Genomic DNA, 23,568 nt, shown 5'->3' on the forward strand with positions numbered 1-23,568 from the left:
CCCAGCAGCTCTAAAAATATGCACTATATATATATGGCAGAGTGAATCAAACATTAAACGGACATTCTCCTACAACACACAATCATATGATTATTTCCAATCCCATAAAGATACCAGCCACACAAACCCGCTACTGAAAGGAAAACAATCACACTCAAAATGTATGCTTAATTTTCTTTATTACATTTAAGAAATAATAACATCTCAGGATATCTGGTTTAACCATCTAAGTCCAGTCATAAGCAACAAAAAAAAAAGTTAACCATGTTTCAAATGAGCATTCTTACATTCATTCCCCCCTGTAATGTAAAGAAAAGTGTTCAGCTGTATTAAATTCTTAGGTGTTTGACTAATGGAGAAAAAAAAAAAAAGTCTTAACTACCAGGCATCCTGGTTTGTTAATTGTTTGTTGGCACTTGTGTTCACTATCAAGCACTCCAGTTGGTTTGTTAAATCTGCCCCTTCTACCCAGAACTGTCTTTTTGGTTGTGTGGTTTTTTTTGTTGGTGGTGGTTTTCTTTGTTTTGTTTTGGTTTTTGTTTTTGTTTTTTTTTTTTTTGTAGTTGTTTTTTTTTAATTCTGGATATGTAAAGTTTGTTCAAATTAAGTTTAAGAAGAAAAGAAACTTAGGGTTGTCTGAGAAGTTCCTGCACTGCCTCCCTTGATAACCCACCTATGGGACAACTGAAGGAAGTTATTTGCTTTCATTTTTCTGAATGTTATTGAGCAAAAGTTTTTAGTTCCATTTAAACTGAAAAAAGTACAGAAACACTGTCTTCATTTGATGGTGTGCATAAACATTACACTCCATATATAGCAAAAATATCTTTTATTTATAATTTACATTTCCACAAGTGAAAATTGTACATTTTTACATATACCATTTCATTCCATTAAATTTTCACGCATCTACAGAACTTTCACACAATGACACCTGAAACTGTGCAGGCAGTAAGAAATTCAAATACAAAAATGTATTTATTAACCAGTAGTTGAGGCCCTGCCTCTGTTTTTATTTCATATAAAAAGTATTTGCCTTCCAGAGTTAACACACAGCATCTCTTCAGTAAAAAAATGTTCATACCTCAGTTTGAGCAGACTCATCAGGTTCTGTTTTTATATCTGTAGATGCAGGTGTGCTCTCTTCTGCACAGGCAGTAGGGGTGTCATCAGGTTCTTCTTTGACTTTAGGCGAGTCACAGGACTCCTGTGTTTCTTGTTTAACAATGTTCAACACTATATTTAGTGGATTTTCTACAGGAGTCTTGCTGGGAGATGGTGTGCAATCAAATGATGATGTCTGCAAAGTGAAAGTCAATGCAGCTTTAACACACATTTAAATAACCATTTTTAGCTTCTTATCCCCTTTTTACTCTTTTTCAAAATGCAAACACACTGATGGTGAGGCACCCAAAATCCAAACTTCTACTTTATCAAGATCCTAAGAAAACAGGTATTTATTTTAATAGCATTACTTTTTCACAATTACTTTGAAAAGGTATCATCCAACCAGTGATGCTTAACACATCACCATAAATTATTCCCTGCTATTAACACACCCCAACACCCATCTACTCCATTTTTGCAAGTTCCTACGATTACGCATGTTACTCTACAGTAAGCTCATCACATGTTTTTCAAACCACAGTTTTGGTTTGGTTGTGTAGGGCGCACAAGCTGTCCCAGTACAGCATGTCAAGAAACTTAGCGCTTATTCTGTATTATAAACTTGCCATGCCCAAGGCCTTTGAATCTTAGGCAAGAGAAATGGGTAACACATTCTCAACACATCTGCTCCCTGCAACGTCAAGAGATCAAGCAAACAAACTGAAAGCAAAATGCTTAAAGAAAACATGAAGGAGAATTCACTTACATTTTGGTAATCTTCATAGCAAGATGGATGGTAAATCTGAAAAGAAATGTTATACATTTAAATATATAAATTATAGCAGGATCACTGGTTATGAACAGAACAGTGTCAATTAAACATCACACAATTTATCTAGAAAAACAACAGTATGAGCAGACCAACTACAGTGTCAAATATAACTGGGAAAAGATTCTGTGTGTATTTAGGATTAGTTATCATGCAGAAGCCCAGTAAATGGTAGGCATTATTTGCATACAGAAATAACCAATACTTACACCCATATATAGAAACACTCCTTTCTAGCACTGCAGTATAAGGGAAGGCTAGTGAGCCTATGCTAATGATACCAGGACTTCATGCATTTCCGAAGATTAAGATATTTATGTGCTAGGAAGCCAGGAAAACTACCATGGGAATCCCTCAGGAGGAAAAGAGCACCTGGCCCTCACTTTTTTTTTTCCTGTAATCCTTCAGGTTTTTTACTGTTAAGTATCACATTTAAGTAAGATGAGATCACCTTTTCATCTACTCTGATAGCATTCTTCAGGTGCCACTCTTCCTCTTCCTCGTCCCAATACTGTTCAAATTGCTCTTGACAAATTTCACAGCTCTGAAAAGTTATTGGAGTAACAGAGGTAAATGCTTATTGCAACAATTTACTCAACACATGAACTTCAAGAACCTATTGTCAAATAAGGTTCTTTTAAATTAAGATAAATACATTAAGACTACAACACGATCTTTCCCTACACTTTAAAAATGACTTTAGAAAACCTTAATCAAAAATTATTTGAGTGTAGTCTGCAGACTAAGCAATGATTACCATCTAGCCTTGAAGACTGTTGTCACCTAAGAAAGGTAAGCTTTGCCCTTTTAGCTAGGAAGTCTCTGCAAAACACTTTGTAACAACCTAACACTGTTTTACTGTCATGTAAAACAGTACAAGGATTTTATTAATTTCATTTACAGCATTATCTTCACTCTTCCCCTTAATCTGGAGCCTCAAGTTAAAAAAGACAGAACTTTTGGATGAAGTATTAACATTTTCAGTACTTCTGTGCAAAATAACCAACTCGGGACAAAGCACAAAAGGTACTTTTCAAAATGAAAACAAAGGCCTTCATGGCTTGGCAGCTAGTGTCTTAGGGGTTCAGCATGTAAAACTAAATTGTCATTCCAACATCATTTGTGTTTGATTACTACATCAATTCATCTACCAAAACACATCTACCAAAGAGTAACTACTGGTTACTTTGAGGTATTTATACACCACTATGGAGTTGTGTATATACAGCCCACTGTATGAAAGAATGCTGTAAACTTCTTTCAAGTATTAGATGATTCTCAGTATCTAGGCTAATAAAAAGCAAGCTGAAACTTACTTCAACTGCTCCAGCTGGCCCAGCAGGGACACTTTGAAATTCCTTCTCTTTTGCAGCTTCTTGTGTCTTCAAAACAACCTCTTCGTGAGCTTTTTCAAAGAACTGGCTTTTTGCACGCTCCTCTAGATCAGCTATTTCTTCAAATTCAATCCAGTCCTAAAGAAAAAGTTTTCATTCACACAGACACTGACAAATAGCTAGAAATGTTTAAAAAAATAAATCTCAGAGGAAAAAAAAATATATTCCCGAAGTACCATATTTAATAAATCTTACTTCATTAGAACTGAAATGCTCTTCACATGTAGCATTAGCACAGTGCATGCTTTCTCACAATGTTACACTTCAAAAAAGCTTATTCCAGAAAAACCACTATCCTTCAATTTCCATTCCATTCTCAGTGTGATGAAAACAGTAAAAATAGCTTCAAACTGTTTATTGTTTTTACAATTGTCATTACAATTGCCTTTTGTATTCTGACAGGCATTTCAGAACTACTTGAAATATCTAAGACATCATTGTTTACCAAAGGCCAACTCCTGTGATGATGTAAATTTCAACTGCAATCCTAGAGCAGGTATGTAAGTAAACCACAGAATCTGGCCTGTAATTTATCAAGCCACATACTGCATTACTTACTGTTAAACTGTAGTACCATCTTCTGTGTGTAATTTTTCTGCTAACATCTTTTTCTGTCCTGTTCTGACGATAATGCCAGTCCAAATGATCTGCATAAACATCTGTCTGTGAAGTTGTGAATCTCATTCCACATGAGTAACACTGAATTCCAGTGTACAGTCGATTTATAACACTATCATAGCGTCTACAAAAAGGAAGGGGGGGGGGGGGGAGGGAGGAAAGTCTTAAGATTTCTTTGAAAAGAAACAGTTAAGAATTTTCTCACTAAGATGTTTCATATGCCCACAAGATTAGAGGAAAAGCACAAATCTAACTGCAAGGTTAAAACACACAATATAGCTTAATTCTTCCTGATTTTCAAAACATAATTAATTGAAACATTCAAATAACAAACAATGGGCTGCTATTAACTATTTATGAGAAACACACTAGGGTTGTCTTGTGCCTATGAGCTTCATCAGCTAATAGTGCATGAAATGGCAATGCCTGCCCTTGGCTCTGTTTGGCAAACTACCACAAAGGTGGTAAATTTAGTAGTAACAAAGGAAGAAACACTTCCAATACATATCGCAACCTTACTGATTAAGTAACAACATGCAACTTGTATAAAGATAGTTTTTCCCAGCTTCATTTTCCCTCTTTTTCCTCTCTCAAATTCTCCAAGGCTAACATCAAAAATTGCAGTTCCCTTAGTCACAAAGTGACATATATCTTGCAAAAGCTCTCAGCTGTCTTGGATTAACTATCTAGATACTACCAAAAGCTCTCAGCTGTCTTGGATTAACTATCTAGATACTACCATGTCATCATTCTTACTGCACTGTAAACTCAGTTCTATACGCACTGTCTAAGTTCTTCAACTGTGAAGTTAGTGAGGTCTGGAACATTCTGATCTTCGTTCTGGTCATCATCTTCCTCTTCAGCAGCTGGCTGGGCTGATGTTTCATTCACTTCTAGAAAGGATAAAGATACTTATCAAAATTTCAGTACATCAGAAAGAAATTACATGCTTCTGAAAGTTATTTTATTCAAATATTAATAAATACGATCTGACTATGCTAAAATACAAGTGTGCAATAGCTAAGTCAGTCATCTTCTAACATCACTACAAGAAAGCATACAAGATACTATAGGTTACTCAGAATTTAAGTTTAGGAAAACAGTATGTCACCTCAGTCTTTGGCATTGAAATTCAGTCTTCACAGACAGAAATACTTCAGAAAGTAGTAAGAATCCAACTACAATCAAGAACAAGTTACCGAGGCGCAGCACTAAAGACAACACAGACTGCTCTGGATAGCTGAAGTGTACAAATTAAACAAGATACTAAGAATTCACTCCATCCTATGCACCAAATTCCTTAAATTCCTTCCCCCAAACAAAGTTCAGTTTCAAAAAACATGCAGAAGTTTACTGAATTTTTTATACTTAGATTTACACTTCAGCTGTGGATAAACTGAGCAGTTAGAACACAACGGATCTACATACGTGCTGAAGTGGAATCAGTTTTTGACAGTTTGAGGATCCCGGTTGACAGCAGTTTAGCAAACAATTCATTGACATCAAGCTGTCCAAGGTGGTTATCAGGATATGAATGTGGAAGGGCTCCTGGGGAATAACATCGACATTCAAAGAGACAGAAGGTTAGCATCAGAAATTTACTTTGCTTTTATCAGCACATTTCACAACATGCTTTTCCTTCTGCTTCCTGTTTCTTCAATTTTATTTCAAATTATTTACCAACTCTCTTTGCTTTACGTCTAGTCCCTGGCTGACTTCTTCCCTTGCAACAGTTTCTTTCACAATGTATTTCACATTCTCACAATTGCTACCTAAGCTGGTTGCCCATACACAGATTTCTACTGGATAGTGTTTATTGAAATGCAGCATTTTCCTTATTTTATGCTTAAACATTTCACCAAGACTATTCTACTTCATTACCTACTTTAACCATCTGTAACTTTTTAGAAGCGCTTCATTACTCATCACTCATATACTAACCATGTTTACACACTCTGGCAAATGCAAGACAGACCTACAGACTGGTGCCTTCCAGAAAAGCAGACTAAATTTTTACCGTTTTTTTTTTTTTTTTTTTTTTTTATGTGCAACTACATACCAAACCCATGCAGTTAATGAAAGCCTTCACCGTTTGAGCGAAACCCCTAAAAAGATGAAGGTACTACAAAAACCACATCTAAGGTCACCTCACTGAGAAAGCTTCCCTTAGGGTCACACAGACCAAGTACACAAGGACATTACAAAAGGGTAATTTGTGTGACCACTAACAAACAGAACCACCCAAAAGAAATAAAAGGAGGTTAATTATTTTGTTACATACCTGTAGGGTTCTGAACAAAACTTCCAGGATTTGGCAAATACTGTTGACCTTGTCCATAAGGCCCTGGTTGAGCAGACATGAGAGAAACCTGTGAAAGTAAACACTTAAGTATTTTTTGTATAAAATACAATTATACTTTTTTTATTATTTCATATTTAACTCCTTCCAGGAGTGATCCACATCATTTTGGTATTGAAAGGTTCACAAATTACTACATGGCCCTTCCCTCATTTTCATTTTCCACTAGAAACAATTCAGAACACATACTCATTTTGCCTAACATTTAAATTAAAATGTATCACCTTTTTTTCTACCTATCAAGCCTTCAAACCACATCTCCAAATGTAATACTTTGTTTTAAATCGCTCTCGTTCACCAAATCAGAGCTCATCAGAAAAAACTTGGAAAAAACAGTGTATGTCTATTAACAAATGCCACAATTAATTATGATCTTAAGAACTAAAATAGTATCCACTTATACGAAACGCATCTTGAAAGGAGGATTTTTGGGCAAACTAGCTACAGTAAAAAAATTTTTTATATCTGAAGCTTAACACAGCTGTAATAAAAGGGGGGGGGGCGGTGTCACTAGTTGGCTACTTTCTGGATTTACAACTTGTTTAAAGTTTTGTCCCATTAGAGGTTAGCAGGACATATGACCTGCTTTGATACAATCAGTTAACTCTTCATGTTCAATTATTATCCCCCAAATGAAAAATGCTCTCTACAATCTCTAATCTACTGAAAGAAACGACATAGTTTCCACTGATTTAGAGTATCATTTGCCCCTTTTTAAAGGGAGTATTTCCAATAGGCAACTCCAAAGGCAACTGAACTCATAAAGCACACTGGTGCCAAGAGAATTTTAAAAGACTGTAGTTCAACAAAGTCCGTATCTTTCTCAATTCGCCCAAGTAATGGGTATCTCTTTAAACATGGCTTCTCACCAGCTGCACTGCTGCAAAAAGACAACAGAATTATTTTGGTCCATTCTAATTCTACCCCTCTTTAAAAAATAAAACATGTATATCAATTTACATTATATGTCCCATGCTTTATAAAGAATTCTATAGAATTCACTTTTGTGCAAGTTTTACAAAACCACAAGCTTCCAATTACTTAGTTTTGTTTTCAAGTTAAAAATACTGATTTCAGGGTCATATTCTAAGCTACAAAGTGATTGTGAAGATCCACTATTTTGTTTACTTTGTAAAAATAAGATTCTTTAAAAAATAGCAATGCATGTCCTTCTTAAATTATCTAGAAACTACTGAAGGAGGATGACTTTTTTAGCTTGAAACCAGCTCCCAGTCTGCCAGCTCTTCAGAAACATCTTCAATTTTCAGAGGATGAAAAACTGCTAATGCTCCACACAAAATTACTTCAGCAAGCAAACCATTTAATGCCATCAGTTCTTACCTGATTACTTCCCATTGGCATATTATTGAAGTTTCCATATTGAGGACCCTGAAGACCTTTTTCATCAAAGTAATGTCCAGCTGTTCTCAATGGGAAATTCTGTGCTCCTGGGCCAGCTGGCCCATTGAAGTTTGGTCCAGGCGAAGCATCAAAGAGATCAGGTCTCTGGAACTGCATCCCGTGAGATGGTCCATTGTAGCTCTGGCCGGGATGTTCAACAAATGGACCACCTTGTCCATACGGTGACACTTCTAGTCTTGAGGCAGGATGGTTAGCTACATTTTCAAAACGTGCACCTTGAAGGCCAAGGGGCAAGTCAAATCTAGAGGCTGGCTGGTGCGGTCCATCAAATCTTTGAGGTATGGCTGTATCAAAACGTGGTTGCACCTGTTGGCCAGGTGCCCTTTCAAATCTTGGGCCAGGCTGTCCATGAATCCCATCAAATCTTTGCAAGAGAGACAGCTGTCCAGGCTGACCATCAAATCCAGCTGCATGACAACCATCAAACCTCGGACCAGCCCGACCCAGAGGACCATCAAATCGAAGTCCACCAGCCCCCTGGTGTACTGGTCCATCAATCAGCCTCGGACCTACACCTGGCTGACCATGTGGTCCTTCCAATCTGAGCCCACCACCTGACGGTCCATGTGACCCCTCAAACCTGAGCCCGCCACCTGATGGTCCATGTGGCCCCATAGGCTGACCATGTGGCCCCTCAAATCTTAGGCCACCTCCAGGCTGACCATGTGGCCCCAATGGCTGCAAGTGTGGCCCATCAAACCTGAGGCCACCCCCTGGTTGACCATGAGGCCCCAAGGGCTGACCATGGGGTCCCTCAAACCTGAGACCACCCCCTGGCTGACCTCGAGGCCCCATAGGTTGACCATGAGGTCCCTCAAACCTGAGGCCACCTGAAGGCTGACCACGGGGACCCTCAAACCTCAGACCAACTCCAGGTCCTTCAAATCTAGGACCACCTACAGGCTGCCCTGCAGGCCCCTCAAACCGCAATGGCCCACCTATCTGCCCAAGAGGTCCCTCAAACCTCAGTGGGCCCCCTCCACCAACCTGTCCTGGTGGTCCTTCAAACCTTAGGGCTCCTGCCAGCTGCCCTGGTGGGCCATCAAATCTTAGGGCTCCAGCTCCCCCTGCTCCTGCCAGCGGTCCATCAAACTGAGATACACCTGTCCCCAGCAAAGACCCCTCAAATCTCATAGCAGCCTGTCCAGGTGGCCCATCAATTCTGGAACTTGAACCAGCAGCGGGACCATCAACAAAAGGACTTCCTTGTCCATCTACCCCAACCCTTGCAGCAGCCTGTCTAGGTGTGCCATCAAATAGAGGTCTGTCTTCCATTAGTGCACTTATCCTCTGCTTTGCTTCAATGCCTCCAAATCTTGATCCTGAACCTTCCGGAAATGGTGCTTTCTCTGGATCATCATACCTAGCTCTTTTGAAACGTTCACTGAATGGTGATCTTGCCTCTTCTCGAACACCTGGAGAAAAAAAAACAAAACAGAACAAACCAGAAAAAAACTCACTAAAATGTTTCCAATTATTTACCAGATGTAAAATAAAGCAGAAGGACATACCAGCTTGCCCAAGAAGCTGTCTGTCTTCACGATTATCAAATCTGCAGATTGCATCACCATCTATTTTCTGGAACTCTGTTGTGCTCTTCCCCTGTTGTCTGAGAGCATCTCTAAATTCATCTGATTCTCCCCAGCTGTCATAAGGATCAAAGTTCTTAGAACCTCTTGCTCCTTTAGTAGCATTCTGTTCCTCAAGTCTTCGTCGACTCTCAAGTGATGGGACGTTATCAGCAAAAGGTCTATTAGTGCCACTTACAGGAGAGTGTCTCCTTGATCTTTCTCCAAATGGCTCTTTTCTGTCAAACTGTACTCCACGCTTGGCTTTTGCTTGCTCACATTCTATTCCAGGAAGCAATGCATCAGGTATATGATAATCCAAAATATCATCCGGATCCAAGAGATCAAGCCTTGATAACGAATGCTGAACTTGTGTTCTTTTCAGTTTAGCCTTATGTTCATAATATGTTAGCTCTGCATCTGACAGAAGAGGCTTCTTTTTCAAACCACATTTTTCCTCTGCAGTGCTATCCCAGATGTTACATCTATGCTTTCCTTCCTGATACTGGAACAGCTGTCGGATCTGATGAGCTACCATGAGGAACTCATCTTGTGTTATTTCACCAGATGCTAAGCGTTCATTGGCCTGTAATATGAAGTTAAAGTTTAGACTTCGGAAAAGAAAAGCAAACCATACCCAGGACAATTCTATGAAGTGTATTCTATGAATAATATTAACATTTGTTTATATTACCTTCTTAAGTAATTCTCTCTTGCTTGCAGATGTCAACTCTTTGGGAATCTGTAAATTGGCATCCACACTTAACCGATGCTGCTGCTTTGGTGCTCGGGGTGATAAAATTCCTTTATCAGCAGGCCAGTTTTCCCGGTGTCTTTGGTGAGGGGATTTACCAAGTGCTTGGTGTTCTTCATTCTGCTGTGAGCTGAAAGCAATACATTTAAACTACAATTACTTCTTTGTTTAGGACATAACTATTACAACCCTGTTAAAACTGATCACGGCAAAACATCACTACCACCTTACAATCCAAGTATGCATCATTTCCATATTGCGTGAGAAGACATAAATTACTGATTTTAATGAACTGCACAGTGCCACAGAACTGCAAAGCTGACTATTCTCAAGTCAGCAGCAGAATTTCCACTGACTTCAAACAGGTGTTTAAAAAAAGATGGTAACTTACTTTTTATTTTCTTCCCAACCAGATTTCCACCTCTTGCCTGATTTGGATCCTTGCCAGTTTTCTGCATTCTCCTTTGGATCAGGAGCAGCTTTTGTAGAATGCTGGCTTGCTGTTTCTTGGGGCCTGTCTTCCTGGGCTTTTTTCACTCTCCTTGGATCTCGCACCTCTTGTTTAACATTTCTCTTATTAGAATTTCTTTCATCTCTTGCCGCTGGTGTGCCTTCTTCAACATGAGACTGCTTAGGGCCTATTGGACGTATCTTTCCAATTTTAGGAGTTGATGAAGTAGGAGATAAACTCCTAAGTCGTCTCTTGGGTGATCTCCTCTCTCGTCTTTTCGGAGAATGCGTAGATGGTGACCGTGCCTTAGGAGAGCGTGATCGTGACCGTTTTCTATTACTTGATCTCCCTTGTTTTCCACCCTGTTTTTCTGAGTCTTCTGTAGTCGTGTCTTGTTTCTGAACAGCACCATTAATTACTTTATTTCTGCTGCCTGCTGGCCTGTGTTCACACGTCTTATGTTCCTCTTTTTCTTTTTTCTCTGTATTTCTCCTTTTTTCTTTCACCTCTTCGTCTTTGCCCTCTGACTTATCTTGAAGATGTCTTTTCAGTCTTGGATCCCGTTTACTGATTTCAGATACTTTTGTGCTTTCACATTCCTGGGTTTTAGCATCTTTAGTATTGGGCAGCTTATTTTTCAAAGGGGATGGTGATTTAGGTTTTGCTTCTGACTGGTCAAGCTCTTTCTTCTGTGTTTTTTCACTTGCTTTCAATTTTTCTGGCTTTGTTGAGTTCTGTTTTTCAGCCTGTGTTGTTCTGTTTGCCTTGGTATCAGACTGACCAGTTGTGTTCAGTGGAAATTCTTTCCTGTGAGATTGATCTTTAGCATGAGAAGAATGTTGAGCCATCCTGTTAAGTCGAGGATCCCTATTTACTATTTTCATGTCATGAAGTGGAGGACTTGGGGATGGTTTGTTTTTTTCGGATTGCACAGCAGTCTGATGAGGTGATTTAACTGTCATATGAGGTGTGGGAGACATGTGTTGCTTGGAAGGTGCTGGAACTGAAGCTATAGTAGATGATCCTTGCTGAACACTAAGAGATACAGCCTGAAATAGAAAACAGCATTAATCTGCATGACAAATTGACTCCTACCCTGGAATGCTCATACTCTGTCTTGAAACGAAAACTATATATAGAAATTTCTTGAATGTTAGGTGATTCAGCCATTTAATAAAAAATGACCCATTAATTGCCAATTACAAGCATTAAAATATTGCACTACCGTAAGATCAAATTCAAATATAATGCAGAATCAGTACTACAAAGTCAATACTGCAGAATATGTAACTAAGGCACATGTTCTCATTACAGTGTTAGTTTTCCTATATTTCACACGCTCAAGGCAACTAAGCTGCCAAGTTATCTGATACAATTTTCATATTTCTAAACTTCAAAGAAGCTTTATTTTGGTATGATCAATTACCAATGCAGCAAGATATTATAAAACAATACAGCTTAACCACCATCTTCAGACAGTAGCATCTAACCAATCTGACCTGAGGAAACTGACTTTGTTTCCAACAATCAGGCTTCCTCGCTCTGTGACAGCAATTGTATTTGAAAAAGCCTGGCTTGCTGTGACCCATAAGAGGAAAATGAGGACCGTAAGTAGGCATCATTTTGGAGGTAAGAACAAAAACCCAAGAACTTCATTTTTTTTTTCTTTTTACGTTGACATAAGAGTGCAATTCTTAAGGTTTTTAAATAACAAATACTGTTCAGGAACCCCACATCATCTTGCACTGCTCTGGTCCTAAAATAGCTACACTTGTCTAACGAGAGGAAAAAAATCATGTACTGCATTTACCAGTATAGGTAAGTACTACCCAAAAGAAAGTCAGACCCAACTATAAGGTTTGATCAACTATCCTACTCACCAACTGTGCTTTAGTTTGTTCCAGCTCCAGCTCTAATTTTTTTTGCTGAAGTTCTAACAACTGCTTTTGCTTTGCAAGCAATTGCTGCCTTATCAATTGCTCCTGTGTCAAATTCTTTTGTATTTCAGGAACAGCTGGAGGAGTAGAGGCACCAGAAGTGACAGCAGAGGTAGGTGCAGAAGATTCCTCTGGCTAAAAACAGAATTAAAAAAATTTAAGTTTAAAATAGTGATGGAATCAACTAACTCCATCTCCTTTAACTGTCATCATGATCAGTACTGGGACTTAGTTGTGTAGTAGTTAGAAATTGCATTTTTAAAATGCAAAATGTAACTAAAACAATTTAAAACTCTTGTCTCACTAGAATTTGCCTGCTGTGACAGGTGTACATCATTTAATATAAATCCATGAATGTTCCAAAATACAGAATACAGTTTTGAAATATAAAAAACCAAACCAATCAAGTATTCTGAATTCAGAAATTCCTCACCTGACTACAAAGCCCAGATACTTCACTCTTAATATACTACATTGTCAAAAAGCAGCAAACAAACAATGAAAACTACACATATTACCATCTGTTCTTACAGTAGGCATAAAAACTTACCGATTTATTTAAAAACTTAGGATTCACATGGATGCTAGAAGTATTCACATTTGGGGGCAGAGGTTTAATTGGCCAAGCAGGATCTAATGAGTTGACTCTGACATCAAGTGCATATAGTTTCTTCAAAGGAAAAATATCATCCCATGTGGAGCGTAACTTAAATAAACTTTTCCTAGTATTTTCATCCACCTAAAACAATAAAACAATTCTATGGCTTGTTAAGTTAATATAAAACAATTTCTTAATCTTTTCTGTAGAACTTATTATTTCATTTCTTTCCTATTTCTATCAGCAGTTTGCCATCCTTTCCTATCAGCAGTTTGCCATTTTAACACATTGAACTTGCTACACAGTGCAGATCATATATCTATACCAACAGAACCAGTAACAGAACCTCAAAGGTAGAACTGTTGTTTCAAGGCCATTTGAAGGTTTTGTTGTGTATTACCATTCTCTGACAATTTTCTTGCAAATTTTCCATTACCAAAATTCTCATTTTACTTGCCCAATTTCTGTGGAAAAAAATACAGTAACAGAAATACTGAAAGGCAACAGCCTCTGAGACAATACATTATTCCAGTGTTTGTGCTGAATGGAATATAACAATGACAAGTCAGAAAACAAACTTTGTGAACAGAAAAGGTGTTTTGCTCAGCTGTTTAGTCAATGAAGGAATTTTTTCCAACAAATGTAATAAAAGGGGTATTAGCTACAATGAAGTTAACCATATTTCAGTTCAGCTGCAAAATTAGACCTATCTGTGAGCCACAGATCAAGTGTACTCGTAGGACCAGTGCCCATTTTATCCTTCAGAAACAATTAGTTTGGATTATCTCATGACAGGTGTTAGGAATTTATAGTAAAATTTAATTCACCATAACTTGAGTAGTTCAATTTATAAATGAAAAACATCTGAGGACAAAATAAATGCAGCTGTCCTACTGTCAATATCCTAATGTCAATATCCCAATTAAATAATTGACTAAATAGATGGGGTTTGCTGCAGTTTTATTTTTAAGACATTACAGCAAGACAGAATAGTCTCAAAAATTTGGAGGTTCTTTCAGGGAAAAGCAGGAACTTCAACAAAATAGTTCATACTTAGCTACTGGAGGGGGTGGGGGTATGGGGGGTGCGCCTCTATACAATTCTGTACTTTTAATGAGGGTATGAAGTTCACGGCAAAACGTGCAGAAATGACTGAGCAAGTGCTCCTGACTTCATGACGTTTCTAAAGATGCCTTAGTGAACATTTACTGATAAAAAAAAAATTTGTAACAACGTCAGTGCTGGAATTCTACTGTCATCTTTTAACATGACCAATTAATCTAAGTGACTGCCACTTTACACAATTAATACATAATAATTAAATAGTTCTAATTAGCTTAGTAGACAGCTAACCTATAAAACTGAAAATTAGTTGTTATCTAGAGCTTCAGCCTGCAACATTAAATGTAATTCAGTAAAAGAACATCTAAATTTAACACTGAAGAAAAAAACTAAGTGCCTGCTTCCCTATCTATCTACTCTACACACAGCGGTTTTTAAGTTTTCTATGGTCATTATTACAATCTATTCCTGATTTCACCATGCGTTTTACATCTGAAAACCATATATAAAGCACACTGGGATCTCAGATCCTTGCTGATATGTAATGATAAATATGCAAAAGCTACATTCGTCTCCTTCATACAAGATGCCACTTCCTTATAGCATACAGAAAACCACAGAAGTTAACCCTTCACTCCTGATCCAACTTAAACCCATTCAAGTCCAGCCATTCAAAACCTGGACTTCAATTTGACTTTCTTACTGAGGAATACACGCAATGACTTCACTGGGTTTAAAGCACAAAAATTAGAAGATATGGCAGCAGTTTTCAATGTTGAATGAAATTAAAACACATATTTGTAATGTAATACAGCGATACATTCTAAGGCCCTTCCCCCGCCTAGCTGTCCTCAACCCCACCCCCCCAAACCACAGACCACCAGGAGAGAATCAGGTGTCAGTGCTATTCGCTCTTGACAGTTTAAGCACTCATTTTGCACATCACAAATAAGGTAAATCAGACAATCTTAACTACAGGAGAGAACAGCTCTGGGAAATCCACAAGAAACTGATTCTCTGTCTATTTTTGGCATGAAGACTATTTACTATCTTAAAAATAAACCAATAATTCATAATTAATTGGTCTATACATTACAAAAACTCCATCCAGGTAAGCAATCATTAGCCAAAATACTGTTAGTAAAATCTTGCCTGGATAGGAACATTACAGAACTTTATGAACCACATTAACTAAGACTTTGCATCTTTCAAGCTAACATGAAACTGACATGCTTGATAGCAACAGAAATAGTCTTCCACAGTATAGGTACAGTACTGAGATTTATAAGAAATAATCAATTTGTATAGTTTACCACCCAAGAAAACCCAAACCTGAAACATATTTGTTTTACCAGGAACAAATTTTGCTTAGAATACAGAACTTTTCTGAAAGTGTATATACCTTTTCAAATACACAAATAAATGTTGCAACTAGGTTTTTAGTAAATGCAGTAAGATATTCTCTTCCCACATTCTTGACAATGGAATCCATAAGGTACATAACGGGTAGCTTCTCTGATGCAGGAGCCTGGAGTAATAAGAAGAAACTGAAAAGTTTAGTACCACAAAAACACATTTTAAGCTTTTTAAATAAAGGGATTACCAATCCCAGAAATACAGACCTCTCTTTTTGGTTGCCACTATAAACACCAAGGGATTTGGCTTGGGATTTTTTTGTTTATACAAAAACTTAATCTGGAAAATCGATACTCCGTTCAAAGTATAATGCAGTGGGTCTATCACATAAAAAAAGATCACCTTAGGTTATTTTGTTTGTGTATCAAGCTTTGGAAAAAGGCAAAAAATAAAAAGAAAAAAAAAAAAGAAAAAAGAAGCCCACAAGACAGGATTGCTGCTAGTGTACTGAGTGTAACCTTTCAAAACCACTTGAGAAAGTAACTTTTAAGTTAGCAGGAAACCATCGTTAGCACTTCAAGGAACTTCTAAAAAAAATAGTTTATAACTCAAGCCTCCTGAATGCTTGTTTTTCTGGATTTCACAGAAAACAAATCAGACTTCTGGCAAACAGCCCAAACTAGTGAACTTCTGTAGCTGTAGATTATACGTCGAGTATCAGAGTCTTTTCATAAACTACACACAGAATACGTCGCAACTATGTCACCGTAATCCAATCCAAACAGATGTAGCAAGAAGTCCCATCCTCTCTTGGCACTTGCAGATAGCAACAGTTCAGATCTCCAGAGTGCACACAAAAACGTCGTCAGAACAAAGTTCAAAATCCAGAAAACTCAAATCATCTAGTCGACCAGGTAAAAGCACAGACAAGCTCAGGAACTGCAACCACCATTTTCACAGAAGGGAGTCTTCAAACTCTGGACACATCTTTGCTACAAGTAGACGACTTGGGTTTTGTTGATTTTTGTGGTTGTTTTTTTAAGTCCATTTTCAAAACTTGTAGCAAGTTTGTGTAATGCAAGTGTGGTGACACTCTAATGTACACAAAACACTACTGGCCCAAATCAAGGTGATTTTAATGCCCACCATTGGCTTTCACAAAGCAGAAGGCACAGCAAAGTTCCAGAAAACATCAGCAAGTACACAAACTTGTTGAGGAGGTCAACACGAAATGACACCACCACAAGCTGTGTGTTGACCATGATCCCCTTAGAAGCGCATCCACTTGTAATACTTTAAGTCCCATTCGCCATCCGGTAAGCTCAGGATAAAACCAGAATAACTTCACTCACTGCTCATTTTTAAACAGGATAGGCTAGTAGGTTAATTAACACCTTACTTCGCAGCCCCATCGTCCAGACAAGTGTGTGGAAGTGCACTTGCTTTACAATTTTAGATTTAATTCTTTCCCTTTTAAGGTGGTTCACAAAAGGGCACTGAGTCAACAATACTTTTATATGGGTAAATCACAATGTTTCCTCACAATTTGAATGTGTATTAATTTACCATGACCTGAAACAATTCTGAAGAGGGCAGAATTCCTTGTTAGTTGGGGCGGGGGAGAGGGTGGTGGCGTGTCACTGCCTTTAAACATATTGAAAAAACAGGCAGGTGGTGTATTTTGTACATAAAAAGACAGGAAAACACAGTTAGCTAAAAGTTAGCTAAAACTACTCGCAGCACATTACAAGCCTATCTTACACCAGGACGTTAAACTCAGCTGTAAACAACCTAATATGCAACAGCGTTAGAGTAAAGGCACCTCTCTAGTCTCAGAAATCAAAGACTATGGGGTCAACAGCTACCTGATAATAAAGTGACTGTGGAAAACTGGTTTCTTCTTTAAAGCAGTCTGCACAATGGCACATCAAAAAACACCACTCTAAGGGCTGAATACCTTTCTTGATAAAAAAAAATGACAGTGCACCATTTCTGACTTTTTAAGTCAGCTGTTAGGGAAACAAAAGTCTCAGAAGTACCTATGCCCAAGAACTACTGCCATCGCATGTTACCTTCTTCCATTTCACCAGTGGATGGAATTACCTCACTACACTCAGCTAAGCTTAAAGTCTGCGATGCTGGGGAATCATTTAGTAGCAAAAGCACTGTAACAGGTTAACTGTCTGATGCATAATGAAAGTGACAGTTAGAAGTAATCATACACAGAAGCACTGCCATCTAGGAAGGGAGCCTACTTCAAACTACGGCACAGAATTAGAAGCTTAGCAGTGTACTCTGCTTCAAATACAGAATACTCAGGTGTCATATTTTAAAGAACCACGACTTAAAATGCAGTTGGAACATTTAAGTCTTCTCTTCTGGAAATGTTTATTATGTCAAGGTTTCTAGCACATATACCAATAACCACAAAAGGGAATCTCAAACTTGAATGTATTTTGTTTTCCGGCGATCTACAGTATCCCCTAGCAAGAAAGATGCCCACGACAGAAACCAAAAGGCAGGGAGGCGCCGCATAATCACCAGAACACTAACTCTGAGCTCATCAGCATAAAATTAAAGACTTCATTACAGAAATCCCACTGTTCCTTCAAATAACGTAGGAAAGCTATTGTTGGAAATGTGTGGCTCTTTTATTGGTTTCCTAAAATATTTCATGTTTAAAACCATATCTGGCAATCGAACCCCAAGTCAAACTTGTGCAAAAATTTGTTTTTTTTTAAAAAAACCCACCAAAACCAACCTTGTATACAAAATGGGTCTTGGAAACAAATTCTGCACTATACAATGGTAAATAAAAAGACAAATACATATTTCACACGTTTTATTTACAAGTTTTATAATACCAGTCACACATTTCAGAACCATTTATTAAACGTAAAGCAGACCACTCAAGTTTTACACTAAACAAACTGTCTCCAGGCAACACTTTTTAAAAGTGGCTTAGTAAAGGAGATCACTTTCCAAGAAACTACTAAAAACTTGCCTTGAATAAACCACAGTCACAAACAGTAACTAGGCAAAACTAACCATTGATACAGGATTTAAGACAGCTTTAAAAAAAAAAAAAAAAAAACACACTTCAGGGCAGGCTCTAAATCACCCAGAAATGAAAAAAAAAAATTGACAGCATTGATATTTATCACAAATCATTATATACACATCCACTGCCCTTTAGGAGATATAATGGTGAGATCTATTAAGATTACGAGGTCGCCTCCCCAAGGAATGGCAAAACTCAGCCACTGGCAGCTTTTAAAACTAGACTCCAAGAGGTCTGTGGAACACTAAAAAGCCATCCTGCATTGATAGAAAGATAGATTAAATAAGTGATCCTTTCCTTCCCTCCCCATCATTAGGCAGTACAATTCTCACCATTATAAACCACGACTTAAAGCCAAAGGAAAAAAGCCTTTCAACTCCTGAGATCAGAGGGAGCAGGGAAACAACGGGGGAGGGGTGACTGGCACGAATGGGGGGGAACTGAAAGAAGGACCCTTTTCTTACAAAATGCTCTTGTTAAAAAGGTGCTGTAACCCCCTCATCCATGTGCTGTGGCTGACTGATGTCAGCAACTGCCTGGGTTGGGCTCAGAGGGAGCCTCCTCTTTCCCTTCTTTTTATATCATGTGCCTCAGACGCCATGTTAGGATCCTACAGGCTGCTGCAGTTTCTACAGTCAGGAAGAATTTCTTCTTCCCCATCCTCAACCAATAAACTTACCTAGCCAAAATAAATTAAACACACACACAACGCTAGCGTTACTCAGGGCACAAATCACCTGAAATCCAAACATATTAGCCCAAGCCCACAGAATTTTCTCTAATCAGGCAGAGCAAAACAACCCCCCCCCCACCACCACACACACTTCTCTATCCGGAACAGATGATCACTTTTCACCCACAAACTTTTCTGGAAGATAAGGGTGCCCACCCCCCAAAATGAGTATCTCACAGGGACCGCACTGGGAAGGTAGTCTTATCTTAACTGATACTTAGAAGTCATTAGATTTAGCCCTTCAGAAGTGGACAATTTGCGTGCTATAAACTTAACCTTATTTTCATTCCTTTAAGCTACCCACCCCCACCCCCGAAAACACCCAGATTCACAAAATCTCCCAGTCGGGCTCTCTCTAACGATCGCAATATTCACCTACTGTCGAAATCGCTAAATACAAGGATTTAGACACCAGATTCGAGACACCGAATACTGGCTCCATGTAGGGGAAAACCCAGCTACAAGGGCGAGGTGCTGCTGCCCAGTCACTGCCAGGCCGCCATGTTGTGTCTGATATTTACACGGGGCTTAAACCGGGACCCACGCTGCCCTCCCAGAGCTGTGGTGGGGCGAGCCCCAAACCCTCCCCCCCCTACTACCAACAGGGTGGTGCGGGGGCTGTTCCCCTCCCTCGAGTCCCCTGCTCCCTATGGGGTGGAGGGTAGAAGAAGCAGCAGCAGCCTTAGCGATGAAAGGAGGAGCCCCCGACGTGCCGCCCCGTGCTCCCTGATCCCCCCTCACACACGCTTTCCTCCGCCTGCTTCCCCCCCCAGCGACCCCAGCCTGCTGGCCCTCTCCCCACTGCCCCCGCCGGGGCGCTCCCCACCCTACCCCGAACCCTCGGCACCCTCAAACTCCGTTCAAATCCTGCTCCCTAGCTCTGCTCGCCCCACATCGGTAAACCCCCTCCTCCACTACCTCCACGTCCCCTGAACCTCCCTGACTCGCCGCCCCCTCCCCCCCGCCTCCGGGGCCCAGCTATACCCCTCCCGCCGCTGGCCTCCTCACTCCATCCGGCCCACTGCTTCCCCCCGAGTCTCTCCCTCTCTCTCGCCCCACTCCCCGTCTCTAAAGCCCTCTCACCCCGGCCCTGCTTCGCTGCCTCTGCCCGTCCCGTCCCTCCACCCTCCTCCTGCCACCCCGCCGCTGCCCGCCTCCTCCCGCGCTGCTCAGCAGGCCGTCTCCCCCACGCCCTTCCTCCTGAACCCCCGAGGCCGCCCTAGCCCGCTGCCCCGGCCGGTCCCCCCAGCAGTATAGGTAGGAGTAGTAGTCGGTGGAATATAAAAACCTTGGCGATTTGCGCCTCGATCAGGGAGACGATGTCCTTGGCGAAGGGCACGTTCTCCTCGGCCAGGATGGTCAGCATATTGATGTGCGGCTTGCTGTTGAACGTCAGGTCCTCCAGCGACGACTGGTAATCGCGGCACGCGTCCTCCCGGGCCTCGCTGCTACCAGCGCTGCTCTCCGGGGCCGACATGCTTCTCCGACCGGGGCCCGCACCAGGACCCGACCCACCGACCGAGAGCCCCCTCCCCGCGATCCCCTTGCCGCCGCCGCCGCCGAGCGATGCCGCCCCCCCCGCCGCTGCCGCTGGGCTCCTCTACCGCATCCTCCGGGCTGCGGCTCCCGCTAGTTGTGGTGCTGCCGTCTGTGATGCTGCTCCTTCGGCCGCCGCCGACTCAGTCTCAGCGCTCACAAAATGGCGGCGGCAGCTACGGTTCGCAAACCTCTTCCTCCAACCGTTGCGTCATGTGAAATTGTTCTCAGGAAAGGGGCCGGTTGCTTGGAAAGCCCCTTTTGTTCCCTTACCGCGCCCCGATTGGCTGGCGCCCCGTCTGCTCAGCCCGCGATTGGCTTGTCCGTCAATACAGCGGCCTCCGATTGCCTGAGCCCGCCCCCCATCTCCTCTGATTGGCTTCCGTCCCGAAGCCCCGTTCTCGCCCCGGCGTCCCGACTTGCAATTGGTCCCCTACCCCCCTGCTCCTAACCTGCTCTGCCTCTTCCTACCGCCTTCTCTGTTGCCCCGAGCTTTGATTGGTGCCCCTGCGCAGTCCCGCCTTTCCGCCACGCCCTCAATTCCGCCCCCCTCCCGCCATTGGCTCAGCCGTTGGCATGGCAACGCCGTTGCCCACCGCCCCCTGGCGGGCCTGAGGCCTGGGCCTGGGAGCCGGCGGTGGGCGCTGCTGGGCAGCTGCGGTCTCACGGCCCGGCAGGCTCCCTCCTCGGGAACGGCCCCTCGGCACCGGGAGAGCGGGAGCAGTGTCTATTGGCAGGCCTGTACCGGAGAAACCACTCTCTCCGGCGGAAGCAAGTCGCCCGAGTACAGGCAACAGCGCTCGTGTAGGCCCGTCAGCAAAACGCGGCCTTGTCCTCTAACGGCCGTTGTGCCACAGGAGCTGGGAGGGCCGGTGTGACCCCGGGGTGCCGGCACACTGCTTGGTGCCAGGCGATCCAAGGCACTGGATTTTTCCTGCCTCATTGGTCTTCATTTGCCTCAGTAAGTGACCCTGTCCTCCCTGCTTCTCTGATGCTCCTCTGCCTTGCACCTTTTAGCTGGTCACCCCTCACACCAGTGTTTTGAAGTGTAAACAGAGCCAGGAGCAGCGTTTCTCCTTTTCACTACACTAGTAGGCGAGAGCCAGTATGGTCAAAAGTAATAAAACCTGCTAGCCTTTGGTCATGAGATTTGCCCAGAGGTACCTCTTGGAAGTTAGCTTGCTTACAAAGCATTTTAAGGTATAGCCATTCCTTCCCCCCACTGCATATTACTCATTAACTGTGGAGAACTGTCGGCATTTGAAAGTAGGCCATGGGGGAATGCTTCATTAAAATACACTTTGAAAAACACATTCTGTGAGATCGTTTTTAAAATGCAAAGTGTGTGTGTGTATATATGTATTAAAAAATTCTATATATGTTTATATATTTTTATATATATTCTACAGATATAGCAGAAAGATAGCGAAAATGGAGACCTGGCAAGTTCCTGGTAAAAACTGCTGTTGGTCGTTTTATCTGGATAAAAATATATATTAGTTTCTATGTTCATATTTGTATCCCCTTTCTGAAAAATGTTACCTTCAAAACAAGGAAGAAGGAATACGAAACACAACAACATCTTTTATTTGCCTGTTGAATTGTATGTTTGTATTTGTTCCTGTAAGCCTTGCAATGCCATACTTCATATGCCTTTCGCCTTTACAGTGTGTCACCAGAAGATAAGAAAACGAAACTAAAGTTTCTGTCTTCAGCCGACCAGCGCTGGGACTGCAAGACTTTTTCTCAGCATAAATATTAGCCAGCTATTTGAAGACACGCTGCCCATGAAGAATATTAATTATGTACTAGGAATCAAGCCATAATGTAAACCCAATTTATTTGGCAAAAACACCACATATTGTTCTGCTCCTAGGGGAAAAGTGTGGGGGTGGGGAAACCTAGCTCCTCCTCAGACGACTGTATTTGTAAGTTAGACTCCTCGCTCACACTAATTACAGAAGCAAACCAAATAATATGGGAAAACTGCCTTGATGAGGATGCCATGTGGTCCAAGACCACCCTCAAAACCAGATTTGCTGTTTACTAATCAGTGAATGACTGAGCCTGATGTGAGACAAAGCAGTTTGCTACCCTCCAGAACACACCTGGCTCCCTGAGACTGAGTACTCCTTACGTACCTGAGCAGATCCAGTATTTTAGTATGTTTTTAGTTTGTCTTTACTAGTAGTCTTCATATGAAGCCAGTAGTACCTCAGCAAGGTCTACAGGCTGTCAGTGAGGAGTTGCCCATGAGACCTTCATGCTGATGGGTTTTGGGGACATTCTGAGCTCTAAACAATTCTTGAAACAGCTCAAGACTGGCATAGAAATGCCCATTGAGTCTGTCCTTGGAGTCTCTATGAAAAGTTCTTTATTACAGGAACTGTGTTGTACCAGCAGTATGTGCAGAGTGTGGGTTTATCTATGCCTGCAAAGGCACACTTCATCCATGTGTTCTTGAAACGACCTCCTATCAAAGGCACAGCTTCACTGAAATCATTAGTTAGAAATGCCTCTGGTACAGCTATGCCCCACTGCTTCTTATCCCAGTTGACACAGCTGTCAGTTACAGGTTTGGGTTTTTTTTATAGATGTAGCTTGGGGTTTTGCTGGTATAAAATCCACTAAAAAGCCTCTAGACTAGACCTACATGTAGCACACTTGACTTGAGAATCACCAAGAACTTATAATTAAAGAAGTTTTGCTGGATAGTTGTAAAATTATAGTACTACATGAGAAAATGTATTAAGGTGAGAGTTTTACAATGTAAAATTAATTCC

General features: G+C 40.9%; 1 protein-coding gene across 2 annotated transcripts; it reads right to left on the minus strand.

Annotated features, from left to right (window-relative positions):
• Window positions 1–162: 162 nt before the first annotated feature.
• On the minus strand, window positions 163–21,128 carry PCF11 (PCF11 cleavage and polyadenylation factor subunit). Of its 2 annotated transcripts, none has more exons than XM_080375886.1 (16): window positions 20,538–21,128; window positions 15,502–15,627; window positions 12,990–13,178; window positions 12,383–12,574; window positions 10,443–11,551; window positions 9,992–10,181; window positions 9,241–9,883; window positions 7,649–9,144; window positions 6,230–6,317; window positions 5,377–5,496; window positions 4,733–4,838; window positions 3,889–4,072; window positions 3,253–3,408; window positions 2,388–2,480; window positions 1,874–1,909; window positions 163–1,300 (listed from the first exon to the last, which is right to left on the minus strand). In XM_080375886.1, the coding sequence occupies exons 1-16, from the start codon at window positions 20,724–20,726 to the stop codon at window positions 1,079–1,081; spliced, it is 5,139 nt and encodes a 1,712-aa protein (XP_080232012.1). In that variant the 5' UTR covers window positions 20,727–21,128; the 3' UTR covers window positions 163–1,078. The 2 variants fall into 2 exon arrangements, with proteins under 2 accessions (XP_080232012.1, XP_080232011.1); XM_080375885.1 differs by having other exon boundaries at window positions 4,733–4,841.
• Between the last annotated feature and the right edge of the window lie 2,440 nt (window positions 21,129–23,568).

The sequence above is a fragment of the Falco punctatus genome (genome assembly GCF_963210335.1).
Source record: "Falco punctatus genome assembly, chromosome: 2".
NCBI lineage: Eukaryota > Metazoa > Chordata > Aves > Falconiformes > Falconidae > Falco > Falco punctatus.

Coding starts and splice junctions, on each gene's coding strand:
- PCF11 (XM_080375885.1), bottom strand. CDS start 20,726: ATGTCGGCCCCGGAGAGCAGCGCTGGTAGCAGCGAGGCCCGGGAGGAC. Junction 12,575..12,989: donor CTAAGTTTTTAAATAAATCG/GTAAGTTTTTAT, acceptor TTCTGTTTTTAG/CCAGAGGAATCTTCTGCACC. Junction 2,481..3,252: donor GGCCAGCTGGAGCAGTTGAA/GTAAGTTTCAGC, acceptor ATAACTTTTCAG/AGCTGTGAAATTTGTCAAGA.